The 20,449-nt window shown below is 23.1% G+C and overlaps 1 protein-coding gene across 2 annotated transcripts in view; it reads left to right on the top strand.

The window, feature by feature from the left end:
* Window positions 1-20,449, top strand: part of LOC109604214 (DNA-binding protein D-ETS-3) — a 149,987-nt gene that overhangs the window by 104,359 nt on the left and 25,179 nt on the right. For both annotated transcript variants that reach the window (XM_049962839.1, XM_049962838.1), the window contains exon 5: window positions 5,184-5,255. In XM_049962839.1, coding sequence (XP_049818796.1) covers window positions 5,184-5,255 — 72 coding nt within the window. The remainder of the gene's footprint in view (window positions 1-5,183; window positions 5,256-20,449) is intronic.

Genomic DNA, 20,449 nt, shown 5'->3' on the forward strand with positions numbered 1-20,449 from the left:
ACTTTATATCGAGTATTTTATTTTTTTTTTTTAATGTAAATCAAATATTTTAACATATATTATTTTAATTTTAAATTAAATACTTCTCAATTTCAAATTAAATGTTTTAATTTGTTTATATTTTAATTAAGTTATAAATTTTAAATTAAATATTATATTTTTATTTTTTGAATATTTTATTATTATTATTTTATTTCATTTTAAATTAAATATCCCATTTTTTTAATTTTAAATTAAATATTTTTATATGCATACATATACTTTTTCTATAATTTTAAACTAAATATTTTAATCTTTTTTAACTTTAAGTTATTATTATTATTTTTTTTAATTTAAATAAAATATTTTAATATTTTCTTTATTCCAAATTAAAAATATATTTTTTTCTTTAATTTTAAATTAATTAAATTAATTATATTTTTTTAATTTTATATTAAATATCCCATTTTTTTAATTTTAAATTAAATATTTTAATATACATACATATATTTTCATTTCCAATTAAATTTTTTGTTTTGCTTATTATTTAATTAAATATTTTATTTAATTTTAAAATAATTATTTTATTTATTTTTAATTTATATTATTTCAATTTAATGTTAAATTAAATATTTTAATTTTTCTTTAATTTAAAATTAATTTTTTAACATTCTTTTTAATTTTAAATTAAATATCCCATTTTTTAAATTTTGAATTAAATAATTTAATATTAATTAATATTTAATAATATTTTTAATATTCTTTTTAATTTTAAATTAAATATTTAATTTTTTATGTATATTTCATAAAATTGTGAAATTTTAGAAAGTTTTATATCTAAAAATAATAAAACTAAACTAAATCTTGGTCCCAAAATTGTCTAAATGTAGAAAATTTTTCAATTTTCAAAACTTCTAATTTTCAAGATTTTTGTGCTCAAGTACAGAAATTTCAGCAGATTTTTTTTTCTGAAATTAATTAACTTGAGTTTTTTATGAAATTGTGAAATTTTAAAAAGTTTGACATTTTTCTTAAAGATTGTTTTTTATGTACCAATTAAGAAAATTCAGTTAAATCTTTCAGTCAATTTGACTAATTTGATAAATTTTGTTATGAAATTATCAGATTTTAGAAATTGGAAATCTAATATTTTATCGGAAAATTAAGAAAATTTAAAAATACTCAAATTTGTCATTTTTGATTAATAAATTTTCAAATCTTTCACATAAAAATAATTAAATTGTAACAAAATTTTTGCCCCAAAATTATCAAAATTGTAAAATATGTATGAAAAACTATATTTAATTTAAACATTCACATCAAAATCCATAATTTAGTACTGTCATTTAATTTACAAAACTAATTAAAGTCATCCTTACATCAGTGAAAAGGAATTTCTGTATCTATAGCCGTTGTGTCCCGAATTATAATTGAAATGTAAAGCTGTTCGTTTCAATGCCCAAATTATTACAATGAAAACTACGATAAGAGAGGAATACCATTAAATTTGACAATCGATCCAGAGACTATTTAAACGTCTCTCAATGAACGTGTCAATCATTCTATTAAGATAATTTGGAGCTGGCGTTGCGCGTATGCTCCCTCCCCCTACGGCGAACGAAAAAAAAAAGCTTTTGTCACATCCCTTAAAATATCACAGGCGCGAAAGCACACATCAGAAAATCATAAATGCCCCCGATATCGACTTCCAACGTTATTCCAGCTACGTGTCCGATGAAATTTACAGTGTTTTCACACGCAATTCAATTGTTATTCTTCACGCAAATTTAGTGGTCCGTGATTGTAACACTGTTGATCAAAGCTGCCGAGGCCCCGGGGTGTTCTTGATTTTCCTTTGATGTCGCATTGTCATTTGGTTCTCTTATTCTTTGTCGGTGGAGTTGTTTGCACACTTTGCTACGTGAAAATTGAAACGGCAAATATATGTAGTTCTGCACGTTTATTTCGAAAAATAAAGTGTCATACAAATTCTTTCCATATTAATATAATTTAAAGCTTAACATTGTATTTACGAGTAAATTGTATTTTGCCTGATTATATTTATTAAAGTTAATAAAAATAGTTTCAGTATAAAAATAAGGTTTGCTGACATCTTTCTGCCTCAATAAATCTATTTTATGATTTATTTAACTACCTTTCATGTTTGTAACAGCTGATATAAATCTGTTTTTTTTTTTATTAATTGTAACCAATTTTAGAATTACTTATCCATTTTTATATTTTCAATTTACAAGTTTAGGATATTTATTATATTAGGACAAAAAATCACTGAAAACAAATTATGAAAAATTTTCATAAAAAGTTTTTATATTTGTCCATTTTAAAGAAACATTTCAGTTAAGATTTTTAGATAATAATTAATAATTTTAAGAAATATTCAAGAAAAATTTATCACATTCAGATTAAGATGTCATCATTTTAAATTATTATGAATCTTGTCATCTTTTATGATCAGATTAGTTAAATTTATTGAAAAAATCAGCTGAAATTTCTCAATTTCTTAAAATCATGTAAATTTTGAAATTTTTAAGAAAAATGCAACTAAAATTTGTTAATTTTAAACAAAAATTTAAAAAATTGAGTATTTCTAAATATAGACAATTTTCGGATAAAAATTTAATTATTTTCTTTAATAATAATTTCATGAAAAAATCAATTAAATGTGTTTTGTTTTGGAACAAATTCTGCTGAAATTCCTTAATTTATACACAAAAATCATGAAAATTGAAAGTTTTCAAATCTGCATCAAAAATGCAGCTAAAATTTGTTAATTTTAATCATGAAATTTTCTAAAATTTGATAATTTCATGAAAAAATCAATCAAATTAACTAAATTTAAGAAAATATTCTGCTGAAATTTCTTAATTTGTATAAAAAAAAATATGAATAATATTTCAAAAATTGAAAAATTAAAGTTATGAGAATTGTGGCACAAAAATTGAATTAAGATTTAATTATTTTTGAATGAAATACGTGAAACTTTTTAAAATTTGACAATTTCATAAAAAAAATCTATAGAATTAGTCGAATATAGGAAAAAATTCAGCTAAAATTAAAAAAATTAGAAGTTTTCAAATATTTAAGAAAAATGCAACTAATATTTGTATATTTAAAAATAAAAATTGAAAAAAATTGAGTATTTCTAAAGTTTAAAATTTTGGGACAAAAATTTTATTAAAATGAAAAACATGAAACTTTTTAAAATTTTTAAAAAAATTTGTCAATTTTAAATATTGTTTATAAATTTTGACAATTTTGAGTCAAAAATTTAGTTAAGATTTGATTATTTTTAAATGAGAAACATGAGACACATTTTTAAAATTTGACGTTTTCTTGAAAAAATTAAATCAAATTAACCCAATTTAGGAAAAAAATCAACTGATTTTTTTTAATTTGTACACAAATGTTATAAAATTTAGAAGTTTTCAAATTTTTAATAAAAATACAGTTTTGTAAATTTTAAACAAAAACTAGAAATTGGAATATTTCTAAATTTTCTATAATTTGAGAGTTTCTTGAAAAAATCTATTAAATTAACCAAATTAAAAAAAAGTGTACCAGCAATTTTTTTTAACTGTAATAGTTGTGTACACAAAAATTGAAAAAATTGTGTATTTCTAAAGTGTCGCAATTTTGGGATAAGAAATTTATTAAAATTGGATGGAAAATAAAAAGAAATTTTCTAAAATTTGACAATTTCATGAAAAAATATATAAAAAAATATACAAATAACCAAATTTAGGAAAAAATTCAGCTGAATTTTCTTAATTAGTACACAAAAATTAGAAGTTTCTAAATCTTTAAGAAAATACAGTTAAGATTTGTCAACTTATTAACCAAAATTGAAAAATTAGAATATTCCTAATTTTGACAATTTTAGGACAAAGATTTAGTTGAAATTTCATTATTTTTAAATGAAAAACAACATTTTCTAAAATTGGAGAAGTTCATAAATAAATATATCAAATTAGCCAAATTTAGGAAACATTTCAGCTGAAATTATGAAAATGAGAAGTTCAAATATTAAAGAAAAATACAGCTAATATTTGTTTATTGAGAATCAAAAATTGAAAAAAATTGAGTATTTCTATATTTTGAATGGAAATTAAAAAAGTTTATAAATTTTGACAATTTTGGGACTAAAATTTAGTTAAGATTACATAATTTTTAAATGAAAAACATGAAACTTTTTAAAATTTGACATTTTCCTGAAAAAATCAAGTCAAATTAGCCCAATTTACAAAAAAGTTTTGTGAATTTTAAACAAAATCAAAAAATTGGCGTATTTCTAAATTTAACAATTCTTCGGGCAAAAATTTACTTCAGATTACATTATTATTATTATATGAAAATCATAAAACTTCCTATAATTTGACAGTTACTTGAAAAAATCTATTTATTAAATTAACCAAATTTACCAAACCAAAAATTTCTAAATTTTAGGACAAAAATACAAAAATAAAAGCTCACTAAGCTTTAATAGATTTTCACTTGAAACAAACGCAATTAATATTTTATGACTTATTTAACTTCCTTTCGTGTTTGTAACAGCTGATATAAATCTTTTTTTTATTAATTACAGTCAATTTTAAAATTACTTAACCACTTTTTTTTTTTATTTTACAAGCCAACCATTCTTAACACTTGACACATTAAAGATAAAAAAAATAAAATCAATACGGCGAAGACAATGCCCAATTAATCGGACAAAGAATGACTGTTACTGTTTAGTCCCCCTCAACATCGGATAATGGCCCATCGCCCCATATTTCACCGGTCCACGAGAAGGAAAAAAAAATACTTCGAAAAACAAGCCGAAAGCAATCGAGATAAATTCCGAAGGCGAAATAATAAAAAGACGGAGAGGAGGAACTCATCGAGGCGTGCCGTGAACGGCGATAGCGGGACAGAGAATCGGAAAAGGACATTCGCTCCGGGAGTCCGGGAAGGAAAGACTCTTTCCTTTTCCGGGAACCCAATCAGACTTTTAAGGAATAATTGATAACAACTACATACCGACCAGATATCATCTTGCGAATGTTTCCTCGTCTATTTTCGGTCGTCCCTCAAAACTTACTCGTATCTGGGTCAGTCACTCGATAATTATGTTAATGAAATTTGGTTTATCGATTACACAACTATTAGTTTCAGCAAAATTAAATCTATTATTATTATTATTACAGGTTATGGATCAAATTCATTATCTGGAATGACGAAGTCGTCGTTAGATCCTCATGGACACCTTAGACAACCCGGTAAATATTCTTACTTACTCTAAGCTTAAGACATTATTACCAATATTGAATGCCAAAATGTTGCTTTCTCCCCAAAATCAAACCCAGTCCGGTAATTACGCAGCAATTACCGACAACTAAAATAAAATTAATCATTGTCCTTTTGTAATTGTAGCCGGTGGTGGAGTCGTACCCCCCGGGGGAGCGATGGGGTGAGTTCCCCAGTGGCCAATAAGTCGGCGATCAAAGCAAAGATTCAATAATTACCTGATTACGGGTCCCTGCATTGCCTCCGACTGATTCAATGATTGTCCCCATTACACCCAAACATTGCTCCCTTGTGTTTGTTAATGTACGTGATTATTGCCGAACAGAGGACGGCACAATCAACTTTTCATTTCATTTGCCGTTGCTGTTCGCCGGTCTCGTTATCGATTCGTAATAACGTTACTTTGTAACGAAATTCATTTTGGTGCAATTACAATTTACTTTCTTGGATGTAGCTGCTGATGGAACGACGTTTCGTGGTGATTACTATTATTAATGTCTAATAAAGGACTAATTATTAGGTGTACTGAATGAAAGTTGATCAATCTTCAATCATCTTAATAAATAACAGCCAAATTGCTCCAATACCCAATAGTAAAAATATTATAGACATTTTGGAAGTTGGAGTTGGTGCCCAAAGGGTGAAACATTGTTCTGAATTTTGGCTTAGCTTCTGTACTTCATTGTCCATCCCCCTTTTACGTGTTTGTCCAACGACCTTCAAGGATTCATCTAATTTAGTGGCTCTTTTTCTTAATAAACTCGAACGAAACGTTCGCACATGACCGGACTGAATGGTCTTCGCTATTTGCCGAATGACCTTCCCTGTTTGCACACACATCCCGACTGTTTGCACAGGCCTACTAGCCGTAATGCATGACTTTGTTAAGCAAACACAGACCGAAATTTAACATTGATTTGCTAAAACTCACCCCCGATTTTTACTTCGGAATCTGACGGCATCGGCTAATAAATATTGATTTATTGATATTGGATTTTGGGAAGCAACAACCTTTAATAAAAGTTTCTGTCGGATCGTAAATGATTATAATTACTCATATTTCTCTTCAAGACTTGTTCATTGAATTAAAAGTAATCAAAACGAAGAACAATTAAGATAATTAACACAATTATTGAGAAAAATATGAAGTTTATGTGCAGTTACAGAATGAAACATGCCAATTCACCAAATTGTGTAACTTCTAATTCAATATTTATGAATGTGATACCTGTTCCTTGTTTATTTCTAACTTTAGTAATCCAAAATAAAAAAAAATAAGATATTTATTGATAAAAAAGTAAAGTTTATAAGTAGTTATTGGATAAAACATTCCAATTCACCAAATCTTGATTTGAAAATTACAAGAGTCCCCAATATTTCCATTGCGTTTAATATTCTATTGATGTAATACCAGTTGTTAGTTTATTTTGACTATAATTGGCCAAGAACAGAAAAATTTAGTACATTTGTTGACAGAAGTAAGTTGATGTGCATATATTGGATAAATTTTGTAAATTCTCCTATTCTTATTTGTTGAAGAGAGAAATCCTTTAAGATTTGTGTAACTTCTATTTCAATATTTATGAATGTGATATCTATTCCTTGTTTATTTCTTACTAGAAGTAATCCAAAATAAGAAAAATTAAGATATTTATTGATAGAAAAGTAAAGTTTGTAAGTAGTTATTGGATAAAACATTCCAATTCACCAAATCTTGCTTTGTTGAATAGAAGAGTCCTCCAATATGTCCACTGCTTTTAATATTTTATTAATATAATACCAGTTATTAGTTTATCTTTGACTACAATTGGCCAAGAACAGAAAAATTTAGTACTTTTGTTGACAGAAGTAAGTTGATGTGCATTTATTGGATATATTTAGTAAATTCTCCTATTCTTATTTGTTGAAGAGAGAAATCCTTTAAGATTTGTGTAACTTCTAATTCAATATTTATGAATGTGATATCTATTCCTTGTTTATTTCTTACTAGAAGTAATCCAAAATAAGAAAAATTAAGATATTTATTGATAAAAGAATAAAGTTTGTAAGCAGTTATTGAATAAAACATTCCAATTCACCAAATCTTGCTTTGTTGAATAGAAGAGTCCTCCAATATGTCCACTGCTTTTAATATTTTATTAATGTAATACCAGTTATTAGTTTATCTTTGACTACAATTGGCCAAGAACAGAAAAATTTACTACATTTGTTGACAGAAGTAAGCTGATGTGCATTTATTGGATATATTTAGTAAATTCTCTTATTCTTATTTGTTGAAGAGAGAAATCCTTTAAGATTTGTGTAACTTCTAATTCAATATTTATGAATGTGATATCTATTCCTTGTTTATTTCTAACTAGAAGTAATCCAAAATAAGAAAAATTAAGATATTTATTGATAAAAGAATTAAGTTTGTAAGTAGTTATTGAATAAAACATTCCAATTCACCAACTCTTGCTTTGTTGAATAGAAGAGTCCTCCAATATGTCCACTGCTTTTAATATTTTATTAATATAATACCAGTTATTAGTTTATCTTTGACTACAATTGGCCAAGAACAGAAAAATTTAGTACATTTGTTGACAGAAGTAAGTTGATGTGCATATGTTGGATAAATTTTGTAAATTCTCCTATTCTTATTTGTTGAAGAGAGAAATCCTTTAAGATTTGTGTAACTTCTAATTCAATATTTATGAATGTAATATCTATTCCTTGTTTATTTCTTACTAGAAGTAATCCAAAATAAGAAAAATTAAGATATTTATTGATAGAAAAGTAAAGTTTGTAAGTAGTTATTGGATAAAACATTCCAATTTACCAAATCTTTATTTGAAAAATAGAAGAGTCCTCCAATATGTACACTGCTTTTAATATTTCATTGATGCAATACCAGTTATTAGTTTATTTTGACTACAATTGGCCAAGAACAGAAAAATTTACTACATTTGTTGACAGAAGTAAGTGGATGTGCATTTATTGGATAAATTTTGTAAATTCTCTAATTCTTACTTGTAAAAGAGAGAAATCCTTTAAGATTTGTGTAACTACTAATTCAATATTTATGAATGTGATATCTATTCCTTGTTTATTTCTTACTAGAAGTAATCCAAAATAAGAAAAATTAAGATATTTATTGATAAAAGAATAAAGTTTGTAAGCAGTTATTGAATAAAACATTCCAATTCACCAAATCTTGCTTTGTTGAATAGAAGAGTCCTCCAATATGTCCACTGCTTTTAATATTTTATTAATATAATACCAGTTATTAGTTTATCTTTGACTACAATTGGCCAAGAACAGAAAAATTTAGTACACTTGTTGACAGACGTAAGTTGATGTGCATTTATTGGATATATTTAGTAAATTCTCCTATTCTTATTTGTTGAAGAGAGAAATCCTTTAAGATTTGTGTAACTTCTAATTCAATATTTATGAATGTGATATCTATTCCTTGTTTATTTCTTACTAGAAGTAATCCAAAATAAGAAAAATTAAGATATTTATTGACAGAAAAGTAAAGTTTGTAAGTAGTTATTGGATAAAACATTCCAATTTACCAAATCTTGATTTGAAAAATAGAAGAGTCCTCCAATATGTACTCTGCTTTTAATATTTCATTGATACAATAATAGTTATTAGTTTATTTTGACTACAATTGGCCAAGAACAGAAAAATTTACTACATTTGTTGACAAAAGTAAGTTGATGTGCATTTATTGGATAAATTTTGTAAATTCTCTAATTCTTACTTGTAAAAGAGAGAAATCTTTTAAGATTTGTGTAACTTCTAATTCAATATTTATGAATGTGATATCTATTCCTTGTTTATTTCTAACTAGAAGTAATCCAAAATAAGAAAAATTAAGATATTTATTGATAAAAGAATTAAGTTTGTAAGTAGTTATTGAATAAAACATTCCAATTCACCAACTCTTGCTTTGTTGAATAGAAGAGTCCTCCAATATGTCCACTGCTTTTAATATTTTATTAATGTAATACCAGTTATTAGTTTATCTTTGACTACAATTGGCCAAGAACAGAAAAATTTACTACATTTGTTGACAGAAGTAAGCTGATGTGCATTTATTGGATATATTTAGTAAATTCTCTTATTCTTATTTGTTGAAGAGAGAAATCCTTTAAGATTTGTGTAACTTCTAATTCAATATTTATGAATGTGATATCTATTCCTTGTTTATTTCTAACTAGAAGTAATCCAAAATAAGAAAAATTAAGATATTTATTGATAAAAGAATTAAGTTTGTAAGTAGTTATTGAATAAAACATTCCAATTCACCAACTCTTGCTTTGTTGAATAGAAGAGTCCTCCAATATGTCCACTGCTTTTAATATTTTATTAATATAATACCAGTTATTAGTTTATCTTTGACTACAATTGGCCAAGAACAGAAAAATTTAGTACATTTGTTGACAGAAGTAAGTTGATGTGCATATGTTGGATAAATTTTGTAAATTCTCCTATTCTTATTTGTTGAAGAGAGAAATCCTTTAAGATTTGTGTAACTTCTAATTCAATATTTATGAATGTAATATCTATTCCTTGTTTATTTCTTACTAGAAGTAATCCAAAATAAGAAAAATTAAGATATTTATTGATAGAAAAGTAAAGTTTGTAAGTAGTTATTGGATAAAACATTCCAATTTACCAAATCTTGATTTGAAAAATAGAAGAGTCCTCCAATATGTACACTGCTTTTAATATTTCATTGATGCAATACCATTTATTAGTTTATTTTGACTACAATTGGCCAAGAACAGAAAAATTTACTACATTTGTTGACAGAAGTAAGTGGATGTGCATTTATTGGATAAATTTTGTAAATTCTCTAATTCTTACTTGTAAAAGAGAGAAATCCTTTAAGATTTGTGTAACTACTAATTCAATATTTATGAATGTGATATCTATTCCTTGTTTATTTCTTACTAGAAGTAATCCAAAATAAGAAAAATTAAGATATTTATTGATAGAAAAGTAAAGTTTGTAAGTAGTTATTGGATAAAACATTCCAATTTACCAAATCTTGATTTGAAAAATAGAAGAGTCCTCCAGCTTTTAATATTTCATTGATGCAATACCAGTTGTTAGTTTATTTTGACTACAATTGGCCAAGAACAGAAAAATTTAGTACATTTATTGACAGAAGTAAGTTGATGTGCATTTATTGGATATATTTAGTAAATTCTCCTATTCTTATTTGTTGAAGAGAGAAATCCTTTAAGATTTGTGTAACTTCTAATTAAATATTTATGAATGTGATACCTATTCCTTGTATATTTCTAACTAGAAGTAATCCAAAATAAGAAAATTTAAAATATTTATTGATAAAAGAATAAAGTTTGTTAGTAGTTATTGGATAAAACTTTCCAATTCACCAAATTTTGTTTTGACGAATAGAAGAGTCCTCCAATATTTCCACTGATTTTAATATTTTATTAATGTAATACCAGTTATTAAATTAGTTTATATTTGACAATTGACCAGGAACAGAAAAATTTACTACAGTTTTCAAGGAAAGAAGTCCTCGAGAAAAAAATCTAATGTAATATTAACAATAGAAATAAATGGTGAAAATTTATTGGTTAAAACCTGCGCATTCACCAATTGTTGTCAATGTCTGCACCGGTTTCCCACTGCTGCCATTGAAGGGAAGAAGTATCGTGCCGTCTAGATGTTGGGCACAAGGGTGGAAGTCTCGGTCCGTGATATGTGCGAGTGTGTCGTATCGAGGTCAGATCTTGCATGTCGGCCGCCGCGGCCGCCCGTACACGGGGTCATAATGCCTTTCTGTCTGACGGCGACGGAAAATTCACGGCCGCTATCTGGCTACAGGATCAGATCGACGCCGATTGGCGGACGCGGGTTTCGGTTCGCGTGAACCGCCCGCGGCACCCACGATCCAGGCCTGGCCTGGCCCGGCTTTTCCACGATTAAAAAGTCAAATTTCGAGTCGCTATCGCGTAACGGGCGCCTAATTTAATTGCACTTCAATCCCCGTAAAACGGCGGGGGCGGATTTTTGCCGCACGATATTGAATTTACGGGCACGTTCCAAATTGACCAAGCTTTTTTCAGGCGGGTTTAGGATTATCTTTAATACGCAATTTGTGAAACATTCAGTGTATTTTAAAATCACCGTTTATTATTTAAATGAAACTTTTATTGAACAATTTTACAAGAAGATGTTTAAAAAACTAAAGGATAATAAATAATTATAAAAGTAAATAATATATTAAATATTTGTTATAATTATTGAAATAAAAAAAAAATGTTTCATTAAATAGTAATCCACTTAAAATTTATATTTTTACATCATATGAGAATTTAAAAATTCATTAAATTAATTTCAAAAGACACTTTTTAGTTCATAAAGGAAGAGGTAATGTAAGAGTTGAAATAGAAAAAAAGTTTAATGAATTAAAAAAATATTTGAACTCAAATAATTACAAAAATAAATAATATAATAAGTTGTTGGTTCTTGAAGGAGGAAATAATGTAAATTGAACGTCAATAAATAACAATAGGAACAAAAGAATTTGTGAGAAATTTCAAATATAACCATTTAACGTTTATATTTTTACATCATATGAGAAATTAAAAATTCTTTAGATTAATTTCAAGAGATATTTCAACAAAATTGCCTTTATACGTATAATAGTTAATGGTAATTTAGTATTTCACTAATTATATAATTTTGGAAATCATTTTTTATAATATGTTAAATTTTTAGTTGTTGAAGAGGTAATGTAAGAGTTAAAATAAAAAAATGAAGTTTAATGATTAATTAAAGAAATATATTAATTATTGAGTTTTGATTATATGTTTTTAACTCAAAAAACTTAAAAAATTAAACAATTCTACAGGAAGAGAAATAAAAAACTAAAAGTTAATAAATAATTATAAAAATAAATAATATATTAAATTGTTGGTTCTTGTAGGAGGAAATAATGTAATTGAATGACAATAAATAATAATAGAAACAAAAGGATTTGTGAGAAATTTAAGCAATATTAAGGGAATATTTTAAATGTCCATATCAAAAGTTAATAAAAATATTTGTTTATTTAAAAATCAAGATATTCATAACAGTTTTATTTCATATATAACTACTTAACATTTATATTTTTACACCATATGAGAAATTAAAAATTCTTTAGATTAATTTCAACTTCTCCAAAATTGCCTTTAATATAAAGTGCCCTTTATACGTATAATAGTTAATGGTAATTTAATATTTCACTAATTATATAATTTTGGAAAACATTCTACAATTTTTAATAATATGTTTTAGTTCTTGAAGGAGGAGGATAGTTTTTTTTAAATGATTAATTAAAGAAATATATTAAATATTGAGTTTCAATTTTATGTTTGAACTCAAAAAACTTAGGTCCTTGTAGGAGGAAATAATGTAAATTGAAGGTCAATAAATAATAATAGAAACAAAAGGATTTGTGAGAAATTTAAGCAATATTAAAGGAATATTTTAATTGTCCAATTTAAAAGTTAATAAAAATAATTGTTTATTTAATAATCAAGTGATTCATAACAGTTTTTTTTCAACTAAAACCACTTAAAATTTATATTTTTACATCATATAAGAAATTAAAAATTCTTTAGATTAATTTCAAGAGATTTTCAACTTCTCCAAAATTTCCTTTAAGATAATAATTAATTAATATTTCACAAATTATATAATTATATAATTTTGGAAAACATTTTTCAATTTTTAATAATATGTTAAATTTTTAGTTATTGATGGAGAAGGTAATGTAAGAGTTAAAATAAAAAAATGAAGTTTAATGAATTAAAAAAATATATTAAATATTGAGTTTCGATTTTATGTTTGAACTCAAAAAACTTTAAAAACTAAACAATTTTATTAGAAGAGAAATAAAAAACTAATAGATAATATTGAGGGAATATTTTAAATGTCTAGATTAAAAATTTATAAATATAATTGTTTATTTAATAATTAAATTACAATATTAAATTGTTCCACTAATTTACAGAATATCGTTACTAAAAGTAAGTTTTTTTTATATTGAAGACAAATAATTTGAAAACTTAGGTAAATAAATAATCAAAAAATAAACAAGATATTAAAGTTGTAATATGTCTATTAAAACAATATAAATTTTAGTAATATAATATCAAAAATAAAAAATCTTAAATATCAATTTTTTATGTTGACTTATAACTGCCAGTTTTAATTGAGATTCAAAAATTTTAAATTAACAGTTAATAATGAGAATAGAAAATTGACCAAATGTAAAGAAATAACTTAAATTATCAGATAAAAAATTAATAATTATAATCATTCATTTAATATATAAGTTAAAATATTGTATAATTTCAATAATTATAGATTAAAACTATAGAATATTTTGTTTTGAAACTGGAACAAAATTTTAATTTCAAACTATATAATTTCTGTATGAAGTTTTATAAACAATTATAAGAATTTATTCTATAATTTAAAATTTACATGAGAAAATCAAAAAATGCAGTTTGTAAAACGTGTTAAAAAGCATAAAATAGTTTTTTCAAGTTAAATAGAATAATTTAAAATAATCCAATTTGACAACATGTATAATTGTTGTTTAAATAAAATATCAAATAGTATATTAACGTAATTATTTCACGAAAAATTCTTCAATTAATCTATGATTATATTTATTTATAACTTTAAACGGTATCATTATATTCCCCCTTAAAAGGTCGAGCCTGTAAATCTATAGTCGGTTTAATATACTCGAGCCGCCCATATCGCATGATCCCAAGTAATTATTGCTACATATAATAGCTGGAAAATAACGTTTTCCCAACAACAATATATTTAATAGAAACATAATTATCGTGAGCGAAACTGTGACCGGAATGTTTTACGTAGGTCGAACTTTGTGGTGCTATATCTAATTATAACACCTAAAAACTATTGTAAAAAAATTAACCAGGTCTAAAATGACACTTTTTTATAAAATATTACGTTTGTTTCTTATTATAATTATGTAATTTGATTTTGATTGATGTTCCTAAAAAATTTAGCATGTGAAATTATGTCGTTTGCGAAAGAAACAGCAAAATAACGTAAGTTTGGAAGTAGGAAAGTTCCCCATCCGTGATGGCAGCCGACTTACAAGTAATTTAAAATACATAACAGCAATTTGTACGAAAACATTGATAATATTTGGGTGTAGAAAACATTGCATGTGTAAAAGTTCGGTGGAAAATTGCCTTCCAAGAAAACGGGCATGGCCAACATAAATGAATGTTTACGACAGAAAAGTCGTGTTCGGAATACGGTTTCTTTTATTTTTACTTCATTATTATAATACTTTGTTTGTCAGAAATTATAGAAATGTTTACACGCAAGTGCCAGTATGCATATTACCAGTTTTACGGACGTTTTGTGCTAAATATTGCAATAAAACTAATAGCTTTCGTTTATGAGTTTCTCAATATTTTAATTGGACCAGCAAATATTAACTTTATTTTTAAGGTATAATATAAAATTGCCTTCTCTATTAATTTTTTCAAATAATCTAATGTATATGACATTTGGATATACTTTAAGTCAATATAAGTTTAGTATTTTAACTATTAAGAAATAGTATGTATTAAAACTATTACTTTAAAATTATTTAATTTTATTAATTTTTTCAAATTCAAACATACTTACTAAATAATTTTTTAATCCTAAATTTAATATATTGTTTACTTTAATAATTATTTTAGAATTTATTTATTTAAGTATAAAAACAAATCTCTATATTTTATTTATTCTTATAATTATATATGTATTTAACTTAAAATTTTAATAAAAATATTTTAAATATTTCCTTAATATTGTTTAAGTTTTTCACAAATTGTTTTGTTTCTAATATTGTTTATTTTTATAATTATTATTTATTTTGAATTAGTACAAATATACTGTAAGTCATATGAAATTTTAATATTTTAACTAAATTAATAAATAATTGTATTTATTAATTGTAATCAGTACTTTTAAAATATTCCCTAATATTGCTTAAGTTTCTCACAAATTCTTTTGTTCCTAATATTTTTTATTTACCTTAAATTTCTATTACATCCCCTCAAATAACAAAAAATTATTTTATTAATTATTTATAGTTTTTTATGTCTCAGGTAATTTAATATTCATTTATTCCTATTATTAATTATTAAACTTCCAATATATAAAAATATCCCATACTTTTTTCCACCACTGTACATATATTATTTAATTAAACTGTCAATGTTATACAATTCACAATAATAATTTATTATATCAATCAGTAAAAGTATTATTTATTTTAAAATTTTATTTAAATTGTTACTAACTGAAAAATATTTATTAAATATTATTTAATTTAACTAAAAATATATTTCAATGCACAATAAATAACATAAAACATATTTTTAATATTGAAAATGATGCATTTAAATAATCCTGTTGTTTTTTCCATGAATTTCTTTTATTTAATTTTACTGTATGATATCTGAAAAATTTATAATAGTAAATAACTGAGACAATTTTTATATTTATTAAAGATTAGTTAATTAATTTATAATATATAGTTATAATGTATAAGTACAAAATTGAATGAAAATTTATATTTTAAATATATTTTATTTAATTCTTTAACATAATGATTATCTAATATAATGTATGTTTTTCTGAAAGGAAGAAAAAATATATAAATTTTAAAAACAACGGATATGTAAAATCTCAGGGGATAAAAATCCAATTTTATAAAAATATTCCATACTCTTTTCCACCTCTGTACATACATTATTTAATAAACTGTCAATTAAACCGTTATTCAATTTACAATAACAATTTATTATATTATTATAATATTATTTATTGTATGTCCCCTCAAATACCAAAAATTCAACATATTATTATTTATTTTATTAATTATTTATTATCTTGAAGTTTTTTATGTTTTAGGTAATTCAATATTAAATTATTCCTCGTATTAATTATTAAACTTCATTATTTTTTTTAACAATTCTTTAAGAAATGGTTAAATTTTTTAAGATTTTTGAATTTCAATGTAAAACCAAAAGTACTTTATGCATATTTTTAGCACAAATATACAATCTGAAAATTTAATATTTTAACTAAATTAATAAATAATTGTATTTATTAATTGTCAATCAGTACATTTAAAATATTCACTTAATATTTCTTAAGTTTCTTACAAATTCTTTTGTTTCTAATATTGTTTATTGACCATCAATTTCTATTACTTCCCCTTCAAATATCAAAAATTTAACATGTTATTATTTATTTTATTAATTATATATTATCTTGAAGTTTTTTATGTTTCTTTTTATAAAATTGTTTAAGTTTTTAAGTTTTTTGAATTAAAATTTAAAACGGCAATTCAATATTCATTTATTTCTTGTATTAATTATTAAACTTCATTATTTTTTTAACAATTCTTTTAGAAATACTTAAATTTTTTAAGATTTTGAGTTAAATAAAATTATTAGTTTAATTAATTAAATAAAATTAATAAAATATTTTAATCAATTATAGAGTATTTACTTAATTATTGCAAAGGTAATTCTATATACTTTTATTGAGAATTGAATAATATTATCAGTTAATTTATATATAATCATCAATTACAAATAAAGTTTTTTATTGATTGATAAAACCATAATTATTACTATTCTGAATTGAATAATATTGTCAATGAAATGATAAATAATGAAATAAACAAAAATAATCATATAATAATAATTTAAATTAGAAATAAATAATAGAGCTTTTCATTGATCACTTATTTCTTAATCCACATGATCAAATGATAGGACATATTTCCTTTTCCACTAATTTTCGATTCATTCTGTTTGAGTTGAGTTATTAGAAACCGGTATGAATGCACAAACTTGAGTTACTTAACAGATTAATCCGCGATAATCGTCGTGGCCGAGATGGATATCCGAAATCCGTGAGCTGGAGTGGCTTAAACCGCCGCCCGGTGGGGTGTCTGCGACGCGGATTACGTATCACAGATATCGCTGATGAAGTGGGAATGATCCGCACGAGTGGCGTTGAGGCGCCACTGCATGACGGCGTCCCGACGCTCCCCGCCTTCCAGATACGGTCTCCCCCTCGAATACGGAACCGTCACCGGGGAGCGGCGATGCGATCGTTCGACCAACAAAAGGCGAGACGTCAAACATATTGCATTACATCGTCGGGGACCTATTTCAGACTTGTTCGATGGTATGCCTTACGCATATCAATGATCGAATGGATTTTTGTAGTGGACGTAATAACTAATATCGATGATGTTTCAATTAGACTCTTACTTAAATATTTTTATGTGAATCGAATTTAATTACTTCCTCTGATATTATATTTATATTTATAATTTATATACAAGTGTCTTATTTTATATAAATGGAATTTTAATTTATTGTATATTCAGTGACAAAGAAATTGCAACACCAAGAAGGGGGTGTTTGGTAAAACAAATATTATAGCAAAAAGTAATCGATTAAAATTTAGAAATAAAATATCAGAGATTTTAGATTATTTTTAATAATTTTGTTAAAAAATCAATGAATTTTGATACCTATATTGTTGATAGAAATGTTCTATTTAAATTATGTTTATTTTTTATTAATTAAAGAAACTAATTAATTTATATAAAACAATACACTCACATTTTATTAATATATTAATTTTATTAAAATATAAAAAAAATATTTTTATTTAATTTTTGTTATAAATATTATTATCTTTTATATTTCATAAAATGACAGTTATTTTTTAAAAATTTAATTTTTTCTCTTCTCTGAATAATTTTTAAGAACTGCTGTTAAAAAATCAGAACTTGATTAATTTATATAAAACAAGACACTTACTTTAAATTAATATATTAATCTTATTAAATTAAAAAATATATATTTTCATTTAATTTTTGTTATAAATATTGTATTATCTTTTATATTTCATAAAATGACAGTTATTTTTTAAAAATTTAATTTTTTCTCTTCTCTGAATAATTTTTAAGAACTGCTGTTAAAAAATCAGAACTTGATTAATTTATATAAAACAAGACACTTACTTTAAATTAATATATTAATCTTATTAAATTAAAAAATATATATTTTCATTTAATTTTTGTTATAAATATTGTATTATCTTTTATATTTCATAAAATGACAGTTATTTTTTAAAAATTTAATTTTTTCTCTTCTCTGAATACTTTTTAAGGATTACTGTTAAAAAATCAGAACTTGATTAATTTATATAAAACAAGACACTTACTTTAAATTAATATATTAATCTTATTAAATTAAAAAATATATATTTTCATTTAATTTTTGTTATAAATATTGTATTATCTTTAATATTTCATAAAATGACAGTTATTTTTTAAAAATTTAATTTTTTCTCTTCTCTGAATACTTTTTAAGGATTACTGTTAAAAAATCAGAACTTGATTAATTTATATAAAACAAGACACTTACTTTAAATTAATATATTAATCTTATTAAATTAAAAAATATATATTTTCATTTAATTTTTGTTATAAATATTGTATTATCTTTAATATTTCATAAAATGACAGTTATTTTTTAAAAATTTAATTTTTTCTCTTCTCTGAATACTTTTTAAGGATTACTGTTAACGAATCAATAAATTTTGATACCTATTTTGTTGACTATTTAAAATATAATTTTTATTTTTAATCTGGTAAATAATTGAGACATCTTTTTATTAATTAAATTAATTATTATCCTATATATTTCATAAAATGACAGTTATCTTTTAAAACTTTTCTCATCTCTGAAAACTACTGTTAAAGAATCAATAAATTGTGACAGATATATTCTATTTCAAATATAATATTTACATTTAATATATTGATATTCACAATATATAATACAATAATTGAGATATTTTTATTGATTTAATTAAATTATATAAAACAAAACACCCTGTATATTAATTTAATTAATTAAAAAAATATATTTTCAATTAATTTTTATTATAAAATATTGTATTTTCTTTTATATGAAATTTAATACTTTCTCTATGAATTCTTCAAAGAATTGCTGATAAAATATTAATAATATATATAATTATAAATATAATATTAACTTTCAATCTATAAGAGACAATTTTTATATTTATTAAAAGTTAATTAATGAATTTGTAATATATAGTTATAATGTATACAATATTTTATACAAAGTTGAATTAAAATTTATATTTTAAATATATTTTATCTAATTCTTTAAAATAATCTATTGTAATGTAATAATAATTATATGGAAATAAAAATGATTGTAACTGAGAATAAATAATTTTTCTCAAAAATAAAGAATAAAAATACATAAATTTTAAAAACCACAGATATGAAGAATCTCAGACGATAAAAATCCAATTTATAAAAATATTCCATGTATAATGTATATAATATATTACACAAAATTGAATTAAAATTTATATTTTAAATATATTTTATTTTATTCTTTAAAATAATGATTATCTATTATAATGTAATAATTAATTATATGACTGTAATAATCATTATAACTGGGAATAAATATTTTTTCTGGAATAAAGAAAAAATATATAAATTTTAAAAATAACGGATATAAAAAATATTTTTTTCCACCACTGTACATATATTATTTAATTAAACTGATAATGTAATTCAATTCACAATAACAATTTATTATATTAATCAGTAAAAAATATTATTTATTTTAAAATTTTGTTTAAATTCTTACTAACTGAAGAATATTTTTTTGATGTTACTTAATTGAACTGAAAATATTTTTCAATAAACAATAATTTTTCTGAATTTCCTTTACTTAATATTGCTGAATTACATCTGAAAAATATATAATAGTAAATAATTGAGACAATTTTTATATTTATTAAAGGTTAGTTAATTAATTTATAATAAATAGTCATAATGTGTATAATATATTACACAAAATTGAATTAAAATTTATATTTTAAATATATTTTATTTTATTCTTTACAATAATGATTATTTATTATAATGTAATAATAATTATATAACAGTAATAATGATTATAACTGGGAATAAATATTTTTTCTAAAGTGAAAAAATAATAATAAATTTTAAAAATAACGGATATAAAAA

Source organism: Aethina tumida, chromosome 2, assembly GCF_024364675.1.
Source record: "Aethina tumida isolate Nest 87 chromosome 2, icAetTumi1.1, whole genome shotgun sequence".
In the NCBI taxonomy this organism is placed as follows: Eukaryota; Metazoa; Arthropoda; class Insecta; order Coleoptera; family Nitidulidae; genus Aethina; species Aethina tumida.